The sequence below is a fragment of the Struthio camelus genome, chromosome 24, assembly GCF_040807025.1.
Source record: "Struthio camelus isolate bStrCam1 chromosome 24, bStrCam1.hap1, whole genome shotgun sequence".
Taxonomy (NCBI): Eukaryota; Metazoa; Chordata; class Aves; order Struthioniformes; family Struthionidae; genus Struthio; species Struthio camelus.
The window spans coordinates 4,879,045-4,901,783 of record NC_090965.1 but is presented as its reverse complement, the minus strand read 5'-3'; the positions used below and the strand labels follow the sequence as shown (position 1 = coordinate 4,901,783).

General features: G+C 54.2%; 1 protein-coding gene across 2 annotated transcripts; it reads right to left on the bottom strand.

Annotated features, from left to right (window-relative positions):
• Positions 1-223: 223 nt before the first annotated feature.
• On the bottom strand, positions 224-22,471 carry TBC1D22B (TBC1 domain family member 22B). Of its 2 annotated transcripts, none has more exons than XM_068918212.1 (13): positions 22,226-22,471; positions 17,079-17,135; positions 15,513-15,826; positions 14,502-14,681; positions 13,918-13,988; positions 13,329-13,457; positions 12,804-12,869; positions 11,706-11,820; positions 3,091-3,197; positions 2,586-2,661; positions 2,109-2,236; positions 1,788-1,883; positions 224-1,277 (listed from the first exon to the last, which is right to left on the bottom strand). In XM_068918212.1, exons 1-13 carry the CDS (start codon positions 22,279-22,281, stop codon positions 1,149-1,151), a joined length of 1,524 nt encoding a protein of 507 aa, XP_068774313.1. In that variant the 5' UTR covers positions 22,282-22,471; the 3' UTR covers positions 224-1,148. The 2 variants fall into 2 exon arrangements, with proteins under 2 accessions (XP_068774313.1, XP_068774314.1); XM_068918213.1 differs by having other exon boundaries at positions 17,079-18,273; positions 22,226-22,382.
• Between the last annotated feature and the right edge of the window lie 268 nt (positions 22,472-22,739).

Genomic DNA, 22,739 nt, shown 5'->3' with positions numbered 1-22,739 from the left:
CCCTCTTCGGAGGGGAGGCCTCGACGTACAGATGTCCAAGGCGCGTCTTGCTGACGAGTCCGACGCCCTCAAACCACGTTCGGGCAGAAACGGCTGTAGCTCCGGGACGCTCACCTCCGGCGGGGTCCAAAGCCCTACCGCGCCGTGCCCAGGCCGCCTTCGCAGGCGGGGAAAGGAGGCGGAGAACAAGGGATGCACGTTATAAATATAAAATCAAATCTGCTACAAACAGAAGACTTATATTGTACATCTTTGACCCATATACACAAGAACACAATATACACAGAACGCCTCGGAGGAGCAGGGGTCCCGCCGGGGGGCTGCTCCCCTGCCAGCCCCCGCGCCTCTGCCCGCACCGGCAGGGGCTGCGCCGACAGCACCCCAGTCACAGCCAGTCCCGTCAAGTTGACGTGTGTCATTCAAACCACGGATGGATAGCTTGGTTCCCCCCTTCCCCCCCCAAAACCGTGCCAAACACACGGGGGGAGGCAGAGAGGAGAGGGCAGGCGTGAGCGGCTCTCACGGACCCGCAAAGCGCTTGGGGTCTTCAGACACTCGGAGCAAAGCTCGGCCCTGAGAGAAACTTCTTGCCCTGCTGCCCTTGAGGGAAGGTTTCCGGCCAGGCGGGTCTCTGATAAGGCATTTTCAACGGGGACTTGGATCAAACGGCCTCTGCAGAGCGAGTGGAGCAGGTAGGGCAGCGCACACCGGCGCGTATCCGTGAGCACGAGTGCAGGCGTGCGTGGCGGTGGGGTCACACGAGGCAGCAAAGCCAAGGCAGTCACACCTGGACAAGCCCAGGCCAGGGGGAGGGAGAGGACAGGAGGGTTTCATCCCCGGCTCAGTTCATCTGTAAAGCTGCCCCCATGTCCTCCCAGCCCCTTGACGCCTCTCTCCCTGGCTCAGGCCACTGGCACGGGATGAAATACTGACGGTCGTTGGAGTGGCACATCCAGGCGCATGGAGTGGTAGACAGGCACACGTAAGAGTTAAGACAACAGTCGATCTGAGCTTTGTACAGCGAGGAGCAGCTCCTGGCCGGAGTGTCCGAGGACTTGGACAACAAAATGCCACAGTGATTAGATCGGGCCAGGACGAGGGGGCGGGCGCAGGGCAGAGCGGGAGAGGAGGAAGGCAAGTCCCGGCACCTATCGGCGGTAATGATTGGGGGCATCTGCAAACATGTACTTGAGTCTGTAGGCTTCGGCGAGCAGGAGTCCGATCTCTTCGTTGCCCCAGTGTATCGTCGGTAGATTTTGTAACAACATTAGAAGGCCCTGAAAGAGGGGAAGGTGCTTAGTTGGGGTAGTTGAAGACAGCGCACCTCCAGCCCAGGCTCACGGCTGGCCTGAGCAGAGGCAGCAGCACCGATTAACTTTCCCTCCCTGCTCTCGCAGGCCTGAAAGGCTCACAGATAGCACTGAGACACGCTCGTGTTTAGCTCTGTATCAGCACAGCACTTCGGACTTCCCCAAACCTCTTGACGAGAGGGTGCTGCCATCCCATGTTACAGCTGGACACCAGAAGGCAGATGTGAAGGGACTTGCCATGATCAAAGCTTGAGCCCGGGGAGAAAAGCTAGCGTATGGAGCTTGCAGCTTCCCACTGCTCAGCTCTCTGTGCTGAGCACTGAGGCTCAGAAGTTACTCATGGGCAGAGATCCTGAGCCTGGAAGATCTCAGAGCCAGTTTTGAGATGGTCATTGACTGCATCTATGCTGGGCCCCCATCCAGGGCAATCCCCTCCCCTCTCCCCTAAGGGAATCGACTTCCCTCCCAGGGACTTACTTGAAAGTCTTCCTCATCCAGGATCTCCTTCCGCCACTTGATCAAGAAGGCGGCGCAGACGTACAGGTGGAAATGAGAGAATCCTTCTGGCTCCGACTGCGAACAAGGAAATGGTGTCAGCCACCACAGCTCAGCAGCAGTACAGCTCCCCAGTACACAGCCACTCTGCTGGGCCACCCTTTAACTCCCCGCTGCCTACAAACGCTCCGGGGCCACACTATTTTGCTTCTCTCACCTCCCCAGCTGCGCAGTACTGCCAAGAGACCTCCTTCCCAGGGAACGGAGAATTGGCTCTGGAGGGAGGGATGGGGGCCTGCATACCTGGTAGGTGTCCCAGAGGCGGATGGTGCAGCGAAGAGGCAGTTCCCTCATGAGCAGATTGTTCATCCAGCGAAAGGCAAACTGCAAGTATTCGACCTCGTACTTCCTAAAGTGATTATGTACCTGCTCTGAAACAGTACATTTCACTTACACACCTGGAGATCATGGTGCCCCAGCTCCCGCACAAGGCACCGCTGTCGTGCACTTTCAGGCAGACTCCTCATTCTCCCAAACGACTCCGATCCTCGCCTTCTGCTACCCAGCCAGGTAAACCCTGCCCTCGTGAGCCTTCTGGCTAACTACACTGCCCCGCTGCCCTCCCTCCAAATGCCTTGTAGTCAAGCCCCTACCCTCTGCCGTGCTCTCGCAGCTCTAAGTGAGCCCCCTTTCATGCCCTGATACCCCCCAGCTCCCTGAACTCCAGCCACATGCAGCTGTCCTCTGCCCCTGCCCTGCTCAGATCCCTTTGTTGCCTACCATCGATCCGGCTGACTAGCTCCTCCAAGGCTTTTACTTTCTTCTGGATTCCCGGCTGTGCAAAGGTGTAGTTATCCTGTGGGGAGACGCTACGAGTCAGAGGCAGTAGCTGTAACAACGGCTGGGCATCAAAGAGTCTTCGACTCGGACCTGAGACTGCTACGAGCCAAGGAGACATGGCTCTTGGCTGCCGGGATCATCTGCTCTGGCATCTGGGACAGCACTGCATCTGATTTCCCCAAGATTTTGCCGAGAGGTTTTGCTCAATGAAGTAGGAAAATATCCCTCATACTAGGACAGATACCTGTCCCAGTAACAGAGCAAGATGACAAACATCTAGGCATAGACTCCCTAAGCTCTAAATGCCAGGAGTGCTGCAGGTCTAGTGGGCTTCTCTAGCTGGCTGTGCTCAGGACGCAGAGCTCTCACCCCAACATGGAGAGGAGAAAGCTGTGCTGCTACCCCAGTGAGCACAAGATAAATCTCCACGGCCTGAGAGCCTCACCTGTATCCCATCCAGCAGCTTGCTCATGCACCAGAAACTATCAGCTTCGATGCTCCGTAAAACATCCTGTGACAGGTTTGTCACATCAAAGTTCTCCACATCCTCTTCTGCAAAACAGACAGGGGAGAGGGTCAGGAATAAGGCAGACACCAGATGGCTCACGTGAGCACCAAGAGGCTCTATCAAAACCTTCAGTGGCAAGCCCTGGGGAACTGGCTGCTTGGAGGCAAGTGAGCTGGCGCAGGTGGCAGCTGGTAAGAGGGAGGCAAGAAGGTGGGAGCAAATGGAGGGTCTCTTCATTGCATATTATCTCTAACAATATGCAATTATTAGAGATATCTCTAACCCCACCCCCCACCGCTGGGGTGGCAGGACAGCCTCTCCTTTCACCTACAAAAATACAAAACTCACGATGTTGCAACAGGGAGATCTGAAGCCCAGGAGCAGGGTAGGGATGCATACAGCACCGTTAGCATCTTCCAGACCTCAGTGGAAAACCTGAGGTCTCCTCTTCCTAGCAGCTGCCTCAAGCAGCCTCTCCCAGACTCCAACAAGTCACAAAAGGCTGCCGAGCTCCCTGCTGATCGCCCTAACAGGCCTTTGAGCCAGCGAGAGGGGGATGCGCTCCCGCTCAGGGCTGTGCATGCAGCCACGGCTGGGCAGGAGGCAGAACAAGGCTTCCTGCACACAGCCGACGTCGTGAGCGGCCAGCCCGGCGCAGCGCACACCACCAGCACGCTGACCTACTTCTCCGAGCCAGGTTAGCGGCAGGTGGAGGGCTGCAGGGCCCCAAAGACACGGTGGCAGCGATCCAAACGCAGCCCAGACCCGCCAGGGAGCGTGGGAGGGACCCTACGGTAGTGCTGCTGCTATTGCTAACTCTGCAGCAGGGGCTGTGCTCAGACAAAGTCCCCGGCCTACACGATCATCCCTGTTGGAGCTTAAACCTTCCCGGGTGGGGGCAGCACCACAGGGAGAACCAGGAGAGACGAATCCTGCCCTCTGTCCTGGGCAGCACAAGGAGCTGGGCTCCCTTTCCCAGTCTGGTAAAGGGAGGATTTATCAGTGCCAGGCCAGGACTGAAGCGCAGCAGACGAGCAGCCATGCCTGCCTTCCACGGGGAGCAGAAGTGTCTCATCTGCGCCCACCTAATTCCCCTAGGACTCAGCAACCTGACTAAAGGAATGAATTCACAGCATGGGAACTCACCTGGGCTGACCACCCTTGAGGGCTGCCTCCCCCCTTCCCCTGCCAACCCCACGCTCTGGCCAGAGGGACGCGAACAAGCCAAGGCAGCAGGACACAGGCACTCAAAGAGCGGCTGCCGGCTGGGAGGACACATCAGAAACAACTGCCGAAGCCTCACAAACCGCACTGGGAGAGCGGGCCTCTCGGGCACAGTTGCAAGGGCCCAAAAGCCCTCAAACGTCTTCCTGGCCAGCAAAAGTCTGAGTTAAATCCAGCATGGAGCCGTGAACAGTCTGGCAGCGGTGCTGTGCAGCAGAAGGACTGCTCAGCCTGGCGAAGCCTCTCCTCCTCCCCGAGCTGCCAGGAGAGCTGCAGCGAACAGCAGCAGCCCCGTGCATGAAAGAGCCTTGCTGCAGGGGAGGCAGAGATTTGTACAAGCTTGTTTTTCAAACCCAGCTAATTAGGGTCTCCGTGCACAGTGCCTGGTGGCAGCTCCGTCCCCAAAGGGTGCTTTCTGAGCGCAGAGGGCTGTGCTCACTTTTAAATGGGTGTGCAAACTGCCAGGCTGGGCAAGGGAGGGAGGAGAGGCTTTGAGAACCGCGCAGTGCTGATGCTCACTGCGTTTAGAGTACAGATTACCCACTCCAGGCCAGTCTCACCTTCGCCTGGAAACTGTGCGAGGGCAATAGGTAGGTAAAGGCAGCAGCAGCTGATGGTTAGGGCACAGCTCGGTGCCCAGAGTTGCAGGTCTGGCACTCGTGGCTTGGCAGACCCAGCGGCTCCCTCCCCTTCTTCCCCGCTCGGCTCACGAGACGAGAGCACCCGTCACGCTGCTGACAGAGGCCGTGGAGGGAGCTGTCACACTGCTAAACTGGATCAACAGATGCCAGGGCTAAACTGGCCAACTTCCAAACGCAGAGGCTCGGAAATCTGAACAAGTGTCTTTGATCTCGTTTGGAAAGGAGAGAGGGAGAGGACAGGGCTCAGGGCTGGAGCCGGGCCACCCTCCCGGCTCAGACAAGCTGCAGAGCGGCTGCTCTTGGCAGCGAGAGCCAACAGTACCAGATCATCCCTGCAGGAGGATGTGAAGTATTGAGAGCGGGTGACTCCAATGCTGTTCCTACCTCTGCTCCTCCTCCCAGACAACACTCAGCTCGGGAGCAAACTGCCACATGGAGCCTTTAGGGATGAGTACAGGATTAAGCCTGCTTTAATTTGGCAATCTTCTACTGCAAAAAGAGCAGCAAAGCTGTTCTCGAGCTGTAGGTCAGCACCCCAAATTATCAGTCATCATGGCTTCTCCACAGCCACCCCCAAGTATAAGGGGTGATAATAAGACAGGCAAACCCCTGTTTAATACCCATTGCCTTTCTCAAGTAATTCCCCTTGCAGAAGAAAGGGTGCTACGCAGAGGCCCACATTGGCACTAGAAGACACAGCAGGTGAGAGACTTACGGGGAAAGGACTACATGAAGCACAGAGGTAAGAAGAGGAGCAGACAGCCAGGAGAAATAGAAGAGACATGGGAAGAAGATGGACAGGTAAGGAGTGGGACAAGGCCGCGTGCATTCAGCCAGAGCTGGTGGAGGAGGCAGGTTCAGCCACGCAGGAATCAGCCTTACACAGAAGACTTCCCCATACAGCTCCAGACACGAGAAGTCTAGCATGAAGACCACGAAGGGGATGCGGTGACAAGCCCAGGTGATAGAGAACAGCCTGCTGCTTGCATTGCTATAGGAGCAAAACCAGCAACCCTGCCAGCACCCCAAAGAAAACCAGCGCTAGGAGATCCCCAGCACAAGCCAACACACATGGCAAGGAGCTTTGAAAAACCCCCGGGCTCCAGAGTACACAGCTCAGCACAAACATCTGCTCATGGCATCATTAAAGGGGCCCAGAAAGGAGCAAGGTACCCAACACAAGGCTCCGACAGGAACTAAAAGGGAGCCAGCAGCTTGGTGACAGCCGCTTGTGGCTGGGCTGGGGGCAGTGGTGATACTGCTACCACAGTCACAGGATGCCCGAGGGCAGAGGAGGGAGAGCCCAAGCTCGGGGAACATAAAGCTCCAGAGTGACACTTCAACAGGCCTCAGGGCTGACACAGGAAGAAGGAGACCATGGTCCTACTTGAGCCCTTGCCTGAAATTCCAGACACGGCATAGCGTGGACCAGATCAGAGGAGCCAGGGCTCTGGCCTCCCACATCATTGCTTTCTGCAGGGGAGGTTTGATGTCTCTTCACCCATATTTGAGCCAGCTAGGGCCCAGGGGCAGGACAAGATACTTGGAGAACAGTTAAACCCAGTCTCTCAGTCCAGAGCTTCGCAGAGCAGCACATAAGTTTGCACTGCACGTGGTGAGCGATGGGTCCGATCGACATTCCTGGTTCGGCTGCTCTAGGACGAGAACAGAGCCGAGAACAAGCCTGACGTTACATCCTGACCTGGGTTAGTCACAGTGCGACTGGTAACACCAAGGTGTAAGACTCTCCTTCCCCTCATCCAAGCTCCACCTGCAACATCTGGCTATAATTCTGGTCCTGCCTACAGGGAAACACAGTCTTAATTTAATCATAATTAGGATTTAGCAACAAAGCCAGTTAGGAGTGAGCAAGATTGAACAAAACTTTCCAAGGCACTGCTCCCCTCTACAGACTTGGTGAAACGCCAAACAGGCCCCAAACCAGGACAGCCCTTTAAAAGCAAGGCCTTGAACCAGGAATAGAAATGGTCTCATTAACATGGGTGAAGAGCACTGGGACAGGGCGCAGGGGGCCAATACTAGTACCATTCGAGGGTGCTGATCTCATCTCTCAAGGGCAGTGAAGCCCCCTACTCTGTCACTGCCATTTTAAATGGGGGGGGGGGGGGCGGGAAGCCATGGGATCTGGGAGTGCAATCCACTGACTCAGTACAGGGGAAGGGGCTACAGGACTGGAGCTAAGAGGAGCAGTGCTAGCAGGATTGATCAGCTCAGCATCCCTGTGCTTGCTAGGCCCTCTCTGACGGTGCTGTGGGCTGGTGCCAGGGCCAGCCCAGGGGAGTTAAGGACACGGGGAGCTCTGCGAACACATTATCAGCAATGCCTAGAGAAACAGGCAGGGCTTTCATCTGGAAGGTGCCAAGACGAGCTCACCTGCCCCAGCTCCTCACATGTCAGATTGCTTCTCCCTCCTCATGGCTCAGCTTGCCTCTCCAGCAGCGCTTGCCACCCTTCAGAGGGGACGGGTGCAGGCAGCCACCGCAGGCTCAGCTGCTCCTGCAGCCTCAGCACCTCCCTTGAGCACCTCCTCGAGACAGCATCAGCTGAAAGCCAGCAGTGTTCAGCCATCTGTGGCAGAAGCCGGCAATCAGCTGGGAGCAGGAATGACTCTGGCTATGGATCTGACAGCAGCAGGGGCCCAGAGCAGCCTGCTTGCTGCCAAACAGCCACGTCCATGCAGGAGGCAGGTAGAGCCTCTCAGGAGAGGGCAGACCAGCTTGGCACGCTGGGGTAAAGAGGAAACGCAGCAGTTAAATCCAGCCTATCTGCCAAGGGCTTGCAGCAGTCTGGATGGGGACAGGGAAGGCATGGGGAGGGAGAAATTGTTTTCCAGCCCACTCACACCTGGGGGAAGTGAACAGGTACAGCTATGGGGGGGGGGGAGGGGGGCACAATTTGTAAGCTCTGGTTTGACATGCATTCATGATCTCTTGCAAGCAGAGGGCCCTGTAGCAGGAAGGGGAGAGCTGGTGTTTGGTGAATTATGTCACTCTTAACAGCTACCTGGCACAGGAGCCCAGAGACCCTAGAGAACAGCACTTGCAGGATCTAGCTAGCCTCCTTCTGACCAGCACCTGCAAGGACAATGAGAAGTTTTGCATTCAGACTTGGGGCAAGAACAGGAAGAGCAATAGGTCCTGAACGGCATTGGAGAAGGCAGGGGAGTTCAGATATAGGGACTGGAAGCTCTGGAAGAGCTGCTTCTCACTGTTTTAACCTAATTGGTATTTTCTAAAGCTCAAAGGCACTCACTGGATTCAAGGCCCTGCAGGGAAAGGAGAGGGAAGCAACATCAGTAGGGCCCTTTCAAAAACACATCAAGGCTAGGGAGATGCAAGTTCATACAGGGTCATCAGTTCCCTGAATAGAGAGCAGCTACAAGAAGCATCTTGTCATGAATATTTTACACTCACTGGTCTGTTCACTTCCTTCAGGACCCTGAGTGGCAAACACCTTTCCTCCCCACAGCTTCTACAGGGAGGAAGAAAAACCATCACATCCCACAGACAGAGCAGTATGGCCCTGCTCCTAAATCCAGCCAAATAGCTCTAACTAGTACTCTGAGCAAGCTGGGTTTATACCTCTGCACACAAGGCCCTGGGAGTTTGCTAGGGTACTGTTGACCATTGGTTCATTGCTCACATGAACTTTAACACAAGGAAGCTGCCAAATTGGATGCTGAATGTGTTTGACAAGCTACAGACCAGCCCCTACGCAGGGCATCCATCTTCCCTAGGGCCCTGGACATGTTCTAGCCCTTGGTGGGAAGCCAGTCAAGCCCTCGGAGGGCTTGACATTTGTTTTAAGCCTTGCTCTAGTACCCGATAGATAGTGGAGACATCAATCAACCCGAGACATTAAGCAGCTGATGAGCACCAAGGAGAGGTTTTAATTGATCTGTAGAAAAGCTGATTTGTTGTCTGGGAACTCAATACTTGCCCAAGCATGGGATGAGTTAAAAACCTCAGTCAACTTGGATGCGGGGGCCAGTCTGTTATTGGAGGCGAGACTGCAATGCGAGAAGTCAATACATTGAACAGTAAGAGGTGGCAGTGCAAGCCTGGCCTTCTGCTGAACAGCTAACCAAAGCCAACAGCTTGTGAATTCCCACCTCCGCCTGCCATCTCTGACTGAATCACACTACGATCCCCGGAGAGCCATGCTGGCCCTGCTGAGTCAGCCAGACCCAGACCCAGCTACTGCAGGAGGCAGTCCTTCAAAAGCTCTAATGCAAACATCCGAGGAAAGGTGGCGGACAGCGCAGCAGAGGAGCCAGCCGGCAGCCAAGTTGGTCTCTTCTAGCCTGAGGCTTTGCATCCTGTAGTCAACAAAACTCCTACTCTCAAAGGAGAATAGGGGCAGGAAAGCCAAGAGGTTTGAGGATGGAGCTCAGAAAAGTCTCCTGCAGTAGGGCCTGGGATGCAGGCTCACACCTCCCAGAAGGTCAGGCCAAAAAAACCACCCATGGTCCTGGGCACCTCTCCTGCCAGTAGGGAACAGGAGTCTTCAGCAAGGCTGAGGCCAATGCTGGTGCTGACCCCCAAAAGGGGAGGCAAACTTTGCCAGGGAAGCTGTATGCATATTCCAATACACCTTTGAACATGGAAATACCCCGAGATGACCCATAGGTGTCCAAGGTCCTCTGTGGCTCTATGGGCAGGGGCTGTCTGTGCCATAAAGATTGTTCCCCTTTCCAGGGACAAAGTCTGAAGAACACGAGCAGAATTTCCTTTGAATGAGAGACTCCCCACAGAAAGGGGAGCTCTCCCTTGGCAAACGCTGCACAAGGACTCAACTGCAAGTCCTCTTTCGGCTCACAGATTTGGCCAATGCAGAGATCCCGAGAATTAGTGATCCAACACCAAGAGCCTCTGGAGCAGCCCTGCCAGTGCTCAGTGCCAGCTGTTTGGCAGCCTCCCAAAGGCAGCTGTACAGAAAAGCCAGTGCTCCAAACCAGCAAGTGGATTAACTTAAATCCTCCTGCAACAGGGTTTATGGGGCACTGAGCGGTGCCAGTTCTTTCCCACATACATTCAACAGAATTATTGATCTCATCCTTATACTTCGCCTGCCTCACAGTCAGATCAGCAGGCAGTTAACCACTGAAACAGAGGAACATCGTGCTTCTGACCTAAAAGCTGGCTTTGAATCCCAGGCTCTGGAGACAGAAGGGGACGCACATGTTGCTAGACTAAATTCAACTCGATGCATCTCACATGCTTGATGAGGTTTTCCTCCAACGCAACTTGCGGAGACAGCTGCAAGGCCACGTTCAGCAAGAACATTTCAGTCAGAAGAGAAAACAGGCCTGGAAGACTGAGAGAAGCATGGCCCCGGCGAGACAGGTCTGACGCAGCATGAACTCCACAGCCACGCACAGGCAGAGTTGGGCACGGACACCCAACACAGCACATGACTGCAAGAAGTCAGAGTAATACCTGCAGGCAGCTATGACATTTCAGACCAGCTCTTTTCTTGCACAGATAACTTACTCTGCACACAGCGCTCTCTAACCCAGCAGATCAATCTTGAGCAACCAGCCTCCACTGAGGCTCAGTACGATTAATGCCTCTCAAGCAGTGAGGCCCAGGAGGGGCCGCTCAAAGAGAAACCTGCTCAGTTGCTTACTGCACAGTTTGTTTCTTTATCTCCCAGGAAATTCACTCAAGGTATGGAGAAAAAAAAAAAAAAGAAAAAAAACACCCCAACATCCACTTAGTTTTGCTAACGAAGACATTTTGTGCTTTCTCCTTCAGACTATAAGAAGCAACAGCACTTCTTAGGCTACCACAGTGGAAACTGGAGTAGCTTCCTTCTTCACAGTGTCCTCAAAAGACAGATCAGTACAAGTTTACAAAGCCTTAGCTAGATAGCAGAAAGCCTCCAGCAACTCCAATGAGCTTTGGATGAGACCTTAAAAATATTTCTGTCAAATAGAATTTTTGTCATTAGTAAGGTCTTACAAACTCCTTTTTCCTTCTCTTAAGGTGAAAAATAAGAGCCTTTAGTTATAGGGATTGTGGCCTCCCAGTGTTAATGTAAATCCCAAAACACAGCTAGAGCTGGAGAAAGAATAAAAATCCCATGGGCAAAATTAACTTGATCTATGAGTAAAAGTGACTGGCTAACAACAAAGCTGAGAGCAGCAGGGAGAAGTAAATTTGCTTTCTGAAAGCTCTCAGCTTTACAGACACACCTGTACTAGCAGCACAGGACAGGAATATTTAAATAGTTTATTTTAAATTCTCAACAGGGTCTCTTTATAGTCCACTCATTCCTTGTAGAGCAAGAACTAGCTCCAAATTCAAGCTCTGAGAGCAAGATTCCACCCCCCCCAACTCTGTAGTTCAGGGCTTTGCTTCAACTCCCTCTGGGCCTAAAAAACCCTATTTTCTTCAGAACTACTACAGTAAGTACATTCAAATGCAAATCCACCCTTAGCACTTCAACTTCTGTGGAGCTCAGCAAGGCTGTGAAGCTACAGTCAAATCAACCAGGCAGCAAAGACACAGAAAGAGGTCAAGATGCATCTTTAGTGAGGCATAGGAGCCAAGAGACAGACTCCCCTCCCGCAAGGGAAGCTTTTCTAATGCCAGCACTTCACACCATTGCAAACACTGTGGACAAGAGGCAGCACCGTGCCTTCAAGCAGCCAATGTCACTTACCAACGTATTCCGAGAGGAACACAACAAAGAACGGAGTGACCAGGTCATTGATTCCCTGTACATAACCGCTGGCTGGGTGTCGAATGGCCCAGATAAACAGGATTCTTTCAAAGATCTAGGGGAAGAAGGAAGGAAAGCAGGTACCTGCATTAGCCGTGCACAAAGGAAAGGCAGAAAAGAGTAACTGCTAAGCTCAGGGAGCAGAGGTCATGCACTGACAGGCCCCTCCGCAGCAATATTTGTTAGATAAGACGCATACAAGTCAGAGGATACTCTCTGTACCATCTACAGACCCTGCCCCCACAGGCTGGCCCACACTTCCCAGAAGAAGAAGGCCCAGTCTCCTCACCAAAGCCTCAGCATGAAGAAACATAGAGGCCAACTTTCCAAGATCCAGATGGCTTAAGACCCTTCCATCCACAGGGCAGGGCTGCCTCTTGTTGAATGTCACATAGATAGCTCAGGCTGTCATCTGGGCTCTTTAACCATCAAGTATCAGCTCTCAGCGCAGTATTCCCAGCTCCACATCACAGGTCAGGATAATTCCCAGAAGAGCAGGATGGTCCTCCCCCAGACAACCAAACTACATGCTATTTCCAGTCAGATCCAGTCCAGGCCCCAGGACACCATGCTCTGACATACTACATATATGTGCTGAGTTTGTTTCCAAAGACAACAGATGCCTGCACCTCCTGGCCACCTCTCAAACCCATCACTGCCTGAGATTCTCACATACTGCTTCACTCAGAAGAGGTTTCATAACCAAGCACAACTGATGCCCTGTGCTGGTTCAAAACAGGAACTTCAGGTCTCTTCCTAATTCTTGACTATGTTTTGCCAGAGAAAGCTGTGTTCTACAGAGGTGATCTCATGGCCAGCGAGCAACAAGGCTGATGTCTTTTAGAGACATTGGACAAGACCAGACAGTTTAAGCAGCTATTTGCTGATCAGTTGTGGAAGGCATCAGTTGTTGTCAGCCAGGGAAACACAAAGCTAACTTGCAAAGTTAACTCAGTCCAGTGGTAGTGCTGGTCTAACTCCACGCACAATCAGCCTGACCCACTGCAACGCAGGCAGGAGCCTCGCTCCCCCCCTTACCTCTTGGACAAGTGGCTGCTGGAAAAGGGGAATGAGCGGGTTGGTCCTTGGAATGTCGATGTGGATCTGGAAGAGAGCGTGGGTTACATACATCAGCCTTGCTTTTCAGGGGCACAATAAATCACACAGGCCGATGGAAGGGAATTCACCCTCCCAGTGTCCCTAAGGGAGGGCTGCGCTTGCTGATGAGCACAGCTGGGCCTACAGGTAGCAGCCACATTGAGAAAAAGCATGGAGGAGTTTCACCTCCAGTCTCCTTTGCTCAGGGCTGGGCAGGCCATCAGAGCTGGGCTGGGAGAAAGATGGGGTATGAAATCTAGTGATTAGTAGCAATTTAAGGAAGGCTTAATCCAGTGCCCTTAAGGAGATGGACAGAGGCATGGGGGCTGCCCGCAAGGAGAAGACTTAGTGGCTACAGCTAGAGGAAGTTCTAGTATGACCCCAGCTGCAGGGGCAAGCAGCAACAACAGGAAGGGAAGGAATGTACCAACGCAGAAAGCCAGGCAACAGGCAGAGGGCTTGTACCTGCCGGTAGGTATCCTGATGGTGCTCCTCGTTCCGGGAATCATAATACTGCTGGATGAAACCAAAGTATTCCTCCCGCTTGCGCTGCAAAGTCAGCTTCCGCCGCTCCATGTTTGCGGGGAGATAACCCTGCAGCAGGAAAACAGATGTTAGGGCAGACCCTCTTCCCCCAGTTCTCCTGGCCACTGACCATTCCTGGAAATCTTGCCAAGCAGCTGCGCACTCAGAAGTGCTGTCAGATACAGAGACTCAGGAACCGTGGAAAGAGTTCTCACGGGTTTTGGCTTTATTAGCCCTGATGTTTTTTCTGATCTGGGGGCAACCCACTTTCATGGGATTCATCAGCTTGTTTCCCAAGCAGAGCTAACCATATTCCCAGCACCAGTCCGGGCTTTGTGCTCAAAGAGGATGTAGCTATTACATTCCCTGATTTGAAAGTACAGCTCATCTGCAGGCTGGGCACAGACGTGCCACAAACAAACCTGGTTATGGGACACATGAAGGTCTAGGAGCGTGTGTCCCCCTGGTTCTGCACAGGCTGTCAAGTTCCCCCCACCCATACTCCCGGGTCACAGCTCCAAGTACTCACTGACAGGAGACGCCACGTCACGGGCCGGACCTCTCTGGGCACACCAGGCCAGCTGCATTTCCTCAGCTCATCTGCAAACGGACAGTGGTGGCAATGGATTAGATCCTAGGCACGTCCAGGCACCACTACACCTAGAAGGAGAGGAAAGCCCAGTCTGCTCCTGCAGGCTCTGGAGAAATTAAGCCTCCAGGAAGGCTCCACATTAGCCATGACTGGTGATGTGGGTCTAGGGTAGGGGCAGTAGAGACACTCTCTACTCAGCCTGGGCACAGAACTGTTGGCTGCTGGGGCTCTGACCCACCAGTCCCCTCTCAGCAGCATTCAATCCTCAGGCAGAGCCCAACAAATCCCAGGGACCACAACCATCATCTGTGCAACAGGGAAAGACCGGAAACAGACAGGCAGCCCCTGAACAGCACTGCTGGTGGAAGAGGTTATCATCTGGAATGATCCCCCGGCTACAGGTAGTAACTTTTTCCAGTTTTGAGCAGATACAACTGCCACCTGAACCATGTTTCACTGAGGCAGAACGCCTCCTTCACCTTCCCCTTCCCACCTGCAGGCACCCATTTCATCACACTCACCCAGGTCCGTGTTGTGGCTGGAAAGAAGCTGCCGAAACTTCTCTAGGCGGGTTTTCTCCCTCACTGTCATGGGGGGAGCACCCGAAGCATTTTGGTCAGAGATCCGGGCAACGAGCGGAATGACAGGCCGAAGGGGGAGGGACTGCTGCTTCTGAAGGGAGGTCTGCATACAGGCATCCTCTGCAAGGAGCAGACAACATAGTGAAGGACACAGCACCTCTCCAGCCCCACCTTGCCCCACTAGCCAGAGATTTGCCACTGTAAATTTAACCTGTCTCTTCCCTAGCCTCAGCCCACGGAGCATCACTGGCCCACCAACAGATCAGCACTTCAAACGGGCTCACAGGCATCTGGTGTTGCTCTTCCATCACTTCCCCCCTCCGATCTCTCCTTTTTCTTCCATTACTCATCCCTTCCTCCCACCTCTAGGCACCTGGCTGCCAACAGATCAGACTTCCTCCCTCAGGTATCGGAAGGTATGTGGCAAGATAAGACAGAGGCACAAGGAGATGTGGGAATCCCCGAGGAACTGACCTTCAGATCTGGATCTGCCCTGCTCGTCTCTGATTTAAATAGTGATCAAGCTAATTGCCAGTGCAGAGAGGAGGCGATAGGCCACCAATGCCACCTGCTGGCAGCAGAGACCTGCTAGGCTATTCCAGCAGTGCACTGGGCCACCAAAAAAAAAAAAAAAAAAAAAAAAGCAGAGGGTGAGCAAGCCCAACCAAGAACTTAACAGATCTCCAAAATCCCTTACTGCCCAGAACAGGGACCCTACAGGACACATGTCTGTAGGCAGGATATCCAGTGGAGACTGAAGCATTGGCATCAGGCCTTCTAACAAGGCTCCTTGGAGTGCCGGATTCTACAAGGAAGCAAGAACCTCCGCCAGGCATACGGGCTGCGTTGTGGCCTCTTATCCATAATATGCAGGTAGCAGCAAGAGGTTGGGTTCAACGGTCAATTAGGAGAGCACCAGAGCAGCAGGCTTTGCCTGAAAATGCCTCTTACCAGACGTCCTGGAGAGCTGGGCCTCGCTGCTGGACTTGATGACCTTGCAGTTGGTGGGCATGTCGCCAAGAGCGGACTGGGCCCGCTCAGGTTTCACCCGCAGCTTACTGTGGTTTTCCAGCACCTGGGCTGCCGTGGCCTTGGCCACTTTAGAGTTCAGAGTTTGGAAAGAGGAAGAGGAAGAAGAGAAGTCCTCATCCTCATCATCACCAATGTCCCAGGCATCACTGGTGTTGCGGGCAAACTCGTGAAAGCTGGAGGCCTTCTTGCTTTTCATAGGCAACGCGTTGGCCTTGGAGCGGTCTTTGATTAAACTGGGAGCCAGAGAGAAATAGTATCAGAGCCCTGGCATTAGCGAAGTCCATTTTCTTCCTGTCCCTACGCCCTTGTTCCAATTCGCTAGTCTCTTCCTTATCCAAACGCCCTGCCCCTCCTCCCAAACACAAGGAGCACGTTAAGTCTCTCCAGGAGGCAGAGCCCCAGCCAGTAGGATCCCAGGGCATAGAAGGCCATAGTGCCAGCAAAGAGTTGGAGAGGTGCCAGGCTTCTGGGCCCAAAAGGGCAAATGAGAGAGACATACAGCTTTTCCAGCTCCACCTCTGTCCACCCTACAGAAAACAGGAAAATTAACACAAAAAAACCCTTGCAACCTGGGGAGAGGCACGTCAAGGCCTAGAGAGAGCTGATCAACACTCGTAGACACTCTTAATGCAGCTGTAATCACTCCCAGTGCACAGGCACCAGCCTGTTTCTGTTCTCAGGCAAAGGAGGAGCCTTTGCATTTACCCTTAAGCTGCAGGAATCAAAGTCCACCAGCTGAAGCGTGGCAGAAAAGGGGGAGCCTTCACTGCTACACAGCATGAGATAAGGATAAGGAGGCAGTTCAGGAGATCAGCTCTGCCTTTTCCTGCCAGGAAGGGTGCCGCAATTCTGCAGCCCCATGGCCTCAGGACTGCTGATCCACCATGCTGCCAGGCAGCTTTACCTCCCCCCCCGCCTTCCCTTAATTCTTCCCTCTCCAACAGGGAGCGAAGGGCCCTGATGCCACTGCTTAAGAAAGCTCCTGTCTCCTTTGATGTGCCCGGTATGATACAGATTTCCGGCCATAACAGGCACCAGATAAGCTACCCTTGCAAGCTTTCACAGAGCTCGAGACAGCACAGCACCCCATTGCTGCCCTTCTCTCCTGGAGGCAGATGGGAACATGTGCCTGAAGCTCAGCCACACCAGAGCTGGAGCTTAAACTGCAGATAGCAGAGGGTATGCACAGAAGCGCTGGCCTGGGTGCTGTAAACCAGGTATAGCTGCACGCTCTCGTGGGCACTGCCACTGGGTAACCCACAGCACTTGGGCAGCAACTTCAGAAACCACCTGAGGAGTTTGCTCAGGAAATAGAAAAGTAGCTGCTGGGTCATTTCTACAGTCCCAGCAACATGGGCCAGTCTGATTGGGAGGAGGCGGAATACTATAATGCCAGGGGATGCTGGAGACCTCCAGCTACTGCAGGACTGAGCCAAAACCCTCCAAAGCAAGTGGTCTATGTCTCCAGAGATAAATAAAACTTACTTTTTGGTGAGCCGGGGGTCCAATGGGGGATGCTGTGCTCCATAGACAGGCTGAATGCTGCAGGAAGGAGGGGGAAAAAAAAAAAAGAAAGAAGAGTGCCAAAAGCCACAGAGGAACCATGAACAGTCTCCTCAGCCTAGGCTGGGGTCATACTTCTTGCTTGCTGTCAGGAGCCAAACGCCAGCCAAAAGCAGCTTCAATAAGCTTCTGACTTCAAAGCCTTAGATCAGAAGTGTCACATTCAGCTGAAGTGAATCTGCAGTTCTTTGCGGCAGAAGAGACCGACCCTGTTTGAACCACTTGGCTCTCTCCAGCCTGGCTGAGCAAGGAGCAGAAATCTGTTCTTTGCTGCACTGACGATTCACTCCGAGTAACCACGTGTCTCAATTCCCCCTGCCTTATAAACTGAAGTCCGTTCTCTTTTCCATCAGAGGGCTTCCCAGGTTTGGGGATTTACACTTCTGAGCCCTCAGGGACAGGGAAGGACTCCAGCCAGCACTACTGCGACTCTTCAGCAAGGCATGTGAGGGTTTGAACCCCATGCTGGTTCTCAGGCTCATAGCCAATGCTACAGTGAGGCGGCCTCCGGTATGGTACACAGTCCAACTCCGGTCCCAACGCCAGCTTTATCAACTCCTTCCTACGTGGCCTGAAGTGAGTCACTATGTCTCGGCACCCTGGTGTCCCTCTCTGAGGAGCAGGGCTAGTGCTCCAGGGCACAGGGAGCCTCAGGGCTCCAAGCGCTCCATAAGGAACACCACTTTGAAGAGGAGTTATTAGATGAGTGCTCATCACCAGTTCTACGGGCTTTAGAAACAAGATGGGGATCTTGAGTCATTAGCTCCATTTGGGTAACTATTCACAACCTCCCCACTCTAAAAGGTATGCTTAGATCTCTGGAAAACAAGTCTTCCCCATCTCCTGGTACACAGCAGAGCCCTGTGTCCAACTGCAGAGACAAGGGCCCATTCAGAGCTGGCACACAAGGGACAGCTCCTCTTGGGTGCAGGGAGTTGGCCTGGTTTCCAGGAGCCACGGATGGAGCCCGGCAGTAAAACAAGCAGAGCCCAGCAGTGTAGGAGGGGGACTGCAGTTTGGTGCAGCTGGGAAGCACGTTGAGAACAAGTTGATGCTGGGGAGGCAACAGCAGCAGGCCCAGCTGGCAGAGGAGGGATGCAGAGATGCGGGGCAGAGGCTGGAAACAACCACAACACAGAAAGATCCCGATGGTGAAACCTAGCCGGGGTGGGCTCACCGCTACAGTGGCAGCCCTTCGTGGCTGCAAGCGCTCAAAAGGCTCACTGTGTTTACCCACCAGCGATCCGGGCCAGGAAAGAGTTTGCCGACTAATTAGCATCGAGGAGTCAGGACAGCTATTAAACAGAGGCGCCCCTGTGGGTGGCCATAACAAGCAGTTTATCAGGAGTTAATATTTAAAAAAAAAAAAAAAAAAAAAAAACCCACACCCAACCCCTCCAGATCAGTGCTGCTTCCAAGTGACTCACGGCAGCTCCGTTCGGAAGAAGAGCTGGCGGAGCCTCCTGAACACCCAGCTCACACCATCCTGTGACAGCAGTCACAATGCTGCTCCTCTTTGCACAGGGATCAACATCACCGGGGAAACCCACACGTGTGGGGAAAACCCACACGTGCCAGACAGGCAAATGCTCCGAAGCACACGCAAAGGGAGGGCAACTATGCTTAGGTCTGCTGGCCTCAAGCTCACAAGCCACGTGAATGGCACACGTTATAGAGAGAGGAGGGGATGTGGCAGCAGCTCTGGATGAAGAAACCCCTTCCTGGTGCTCTGAAGCAATTGGCCAATGCTTTTGCGATGGACTAACGGCTGATACAATAGCAGAGGGTCCCACCTCCCAAGCGGATCTTATTAAAGGATTTAAACCTAACCTCACACAAACGCAGCATCCCAAGCTGGTCTAGCAGCACAGCCCGTCAGCTTTGCTTCCATATAAACAGCTGAAGGTGACAGCCACGTCTCCAGCAACCTAAAGAGAGGCAGGGCTGAACCCCACCATCCGGCATCACTGAGCTCCAACTGCTGCATGGAGCAGGTTCTCTCCGTGCTTTTTCCATCTTTGATTTTGCTGAACAATTCTCTCCCCTACCCATCCATGCAGAGGGTATAAGCTGGGTAGGAACAAGTGCAAGCACTCAGAGACATGCAACAGGTGACTTTAAAATATGCAAGCACCTGCACAAATGCCAGATGGCAAGTTGGTGCTGTAGCGCCTGTGGCACCCTTGATGCCTGATCCCGCTCCTTCAGCTCGCGTCCCTGTAACTGACTCTCAGCAGATCCTGAAGCTCCACACAAAGGTGCATTAACACGTCCCTGCTTTTACAACCGAGCAAACCGAGGCAGGGGAGTGATACCCCCAAGTGATGCTCAGTAAACATTTATTTACTCACTCGTGTCTGTTCCCCCCCCCCCCACCTCCCATCTAGCACCTCAGCTCTGCTAGATGAATGGAGCATCCCCAGATGAACTTTGTCTCTAGCTGTCTTCATCCGACTGTTGCATGGACGGAAAGCTCAATGCAGGCACTACATTTCAGCACACACACCACTGGGTCAGGAGTTGAGTCCTAAACCATGTCCTCAGATCTGTGCCACTGAACTGGCTGGACAAGTCAGTCCATTGCACTCTTCTATTTTAGTTCATGCTCTTTGGGACAAGGCATTTCTCATTACCTGTACCTTCAGTGCCCCGTACAACAGCCTCCCAGTCTCCGCTGTGCTATCTGCTTTACACTTCTCATGAGCAGATCATAACAGTGTTTGGGTTAGTGACACTGCAGCAGAAAGCATATCCATGAAACCTCGGTGCCATTCCAGAGACAGAACATATTTTATTCCCAGTGGAGCCTGCATCTCCCCTTTTAAAACAGCAATTAAATAAAACTCCCTGGTGTCTTGCCGCCCATTTCTCTGAAAAGCAGGAAATAATCAGAATGCACCCCACAGGATAACATGCTAAACCAACCTGACAAAGCACTCCTAAAAACTTACTGGAGTGAGAATTCCCACTGTGAGAACACAAGACGTTACTGGCAACATGAAACAGCATTTACTAGTAGTGCCACAACACTACGTCTCCAAAGAAAAAGCACCAAGTAAAAGCTAATAAAACTAAGCAACCAAATTCACAAAATATCACAGAAAAGGAACCTAACACTGTCTCCAAATCTTTACAAAGCCCTCCTCTGTGAGCTTGTCAGGGCAAAGAATGGAAAGAGTCAAGAATCTGCATGGGAAGATCTCTCAAAGTCCAGACCAAAAATTGGAAAGGGAGCATCACATCTAGTGACCATGGACACAGCACGTCCGACTTCCACCCTTTGCAGTTGCGTTGTCCATTAGGAATGAGGTCTCCAAGATCCCTGTAAGTAACTGCCCCTGGGAAGGACAGGTACACAGGATATTTAAAGGTGGCAACCAGCCTGCCTGACACCAGGCGACAGACGGATACTTGCAAATTAGCCTGTTAGGAGGAGGGAAGAACTCTGCCAAATACTTGACGCTGAAGCTCATTGTCTAGGCACGACTGACTGCCTCCCAAACCGGTTCATCTAGTCTGGGCTTTCCAAGCTGAAGCCCAAAGTCATCAGCCGTGGAAGAGAGATGCTGTCGTAGAGACCACCAGCTGGAAGCACAGCTGGGACCTCCTGACAAAGGTGGTCACCAACAGGGAGAAGAAAACACCCATGGATGGCACTGCATTTTCTTCCCCCATGAAGAAAAGAAGAACATGCTATGCTTACTGCTCGCCCTTTGCTTGACACAGATCTGGACTGTCCCACAAACCTGAGGGAGCTGGAGCAGCAGCAAAGACTAAGAGTGAAAGCACATTAGAAAGAGAATTAACTGGCCTAGCAGGATTTAAAGCCAGCTAAGCATTTCAGAGTGCACATCAGGAGGGGGCAGCAGGGTTCAGATAAGGCAAACAGGAGCACGAATATAGTAGAAAGACTGAGGAGTATCGAACTAAAACGTAACTTGTGAAAACCTCCTCAGAGAGGTGGGTGCCCTCTCCCCACCCTCCCTGGACACTGCCTCCATACAGGAACCTTGCTCTCAAGGCCATGTAGGAAGCATCTCCTTCATCGCCACCAGCCCCTTCCTCTTGCTCTGCTTGAGCAAGACATTTTACTCATTCCCCTCTCCCACCCGCAGGTGAACACAGATGCCTCAACAGGAAACAGGACACCACACCCGGAGGAAACCAAGCAGGGGAGGTGCACACAGGGATGCCCCACAGGCCCAAACAGTGGAGGGACTGTCAAAAACAGCAGGGTATCAGGAAGAGGTGGACCAGGAGTGACACCCCACGTAGCAGAGGATAAGGAGGGGGGCACCTGTTTCGGTAGGGGCACCTGTTTGGGACAGGGGAGCTGCTGCCCAAGGAGACACCGCTAAGGGCTTCGGAAAAGGAGAAGGCTTCTTCAACATCTGTGGAGATGAGCATGTTTCAGCCCTGGCTCCAGGGCTGCCCCAGAGGCAGCCCGGCTACAGGAGGAGCCTTACAAGGCCCTGACACCCTCCGCAATGCTTTCCATGGGGCAGGGGTGCAGGTGGGGCTCCCCACAGCCCCCACACAAACTCTCCTGCCCCACAGATGAAAGGACAATCCTGACACCCCCTTTCTATTGGGGGGCCTCCCCAGCCCAACTCACCCCCATTGCCAGGAGGGCTGTTCCCAGCACCCTCTCCCATTACAGGGGGGCCCCTCAGGCCGCCCCCTCCCTGCCCCATAGCCGGGGGGGCTGCCATGGGCACCCCTTCCCCAGGGCAGGGGGGCTACTCCGGGTCCCTCAGCCCCACTTCTCCCATTCCATAGCCGGAAGGGATGCCCTGACACCCCCTACCATCGCAGCCCCCCCCCCCCGCCCCACAGCCGAGGGGTTGTCCCGCCCCCCCCCCAAGCAGGGGGCTACGCTGCCCCTCAAGACGAAGTCATAGCCGGGGGGGGGGGGGACATGACTCCTGCCCCCCCGCCCCTCCTCTCGGCCATGCGCTGCCCCGGCCCCCCAGCCGGGAGGACACGGCCTCGCCGCCCCCCCCCCGGGCCTGTGGGGAAGGGGCCGCTGCCACCCGCCGCCCCGGCCCGGCCCGGCCCCCCGCACTCACCTGCCCGGCAGCTTGGCGCTCCGCTTCCAGAACTGCCGGCCGCTCTCGGCTGCCATGGCGGAGGGGCGGGCCCCGGCCGGCCGGCCAGCCAGCGAGCCAGCCAGCTAGCCCACCGGCCGGCCGGCCCCGCGGCGGGAGCGGCGGAGCGCGGAGGAACGCGGCGGCCCCCCGCAGGCCGCCTCACCGCCACCCTCCCGCAGCTCCCGGCGGCGCCATCTTGGATCCGGGCATGGGAAGGGCCGCCATTGGCCGCTTCGCTCAAGGCGTTGCGGCTCGGCCAATCGCCAGCGGGAAGGGGCGGGGCGAGCAGGAGTTGGGACGGGGCTGCAAGAGGCGGGAGAGACCATATGCGGGGCAGGAGGGGATAAACCATCTCCGCCCCGGGTGGGGGGGAGGATGGAGCGAACCATTCCCACTGAGGGGAATAGAGGGGACCCAAAATCGGCTATGAGGCGGAGCTGCCTCCCTGGGCTGGGAAACAGGGAGAAGCCATCCGCGCGGGAGACGGGAGGGC

Bases quoted from the DNA above. Each gene is read 5' to 3' on its own strand.
- TBC1D22B (XM_068918212.1), bottom strand. From the start codon at position 22,281: ATGGCAGCCGAGAGCGGCCGGCAGTTCTGGAAGCGGAGCGCCAAGCTG. The intron at 13,458-13,917 runs GTGAGTACTTGG...TTCCTGCTGCAG, and splicing joins TGACGTGGCGTCTCCTGTCA to GGTTATCTCCCCGCAAACAT. The intron at 1,884-2,108 runs GTATGCAGGCCC...CCTTGTTCGCAG, and splicing joins GCCTCTGGGACACCTACCAG to TCGGAGCCAGAAGGATTCTC.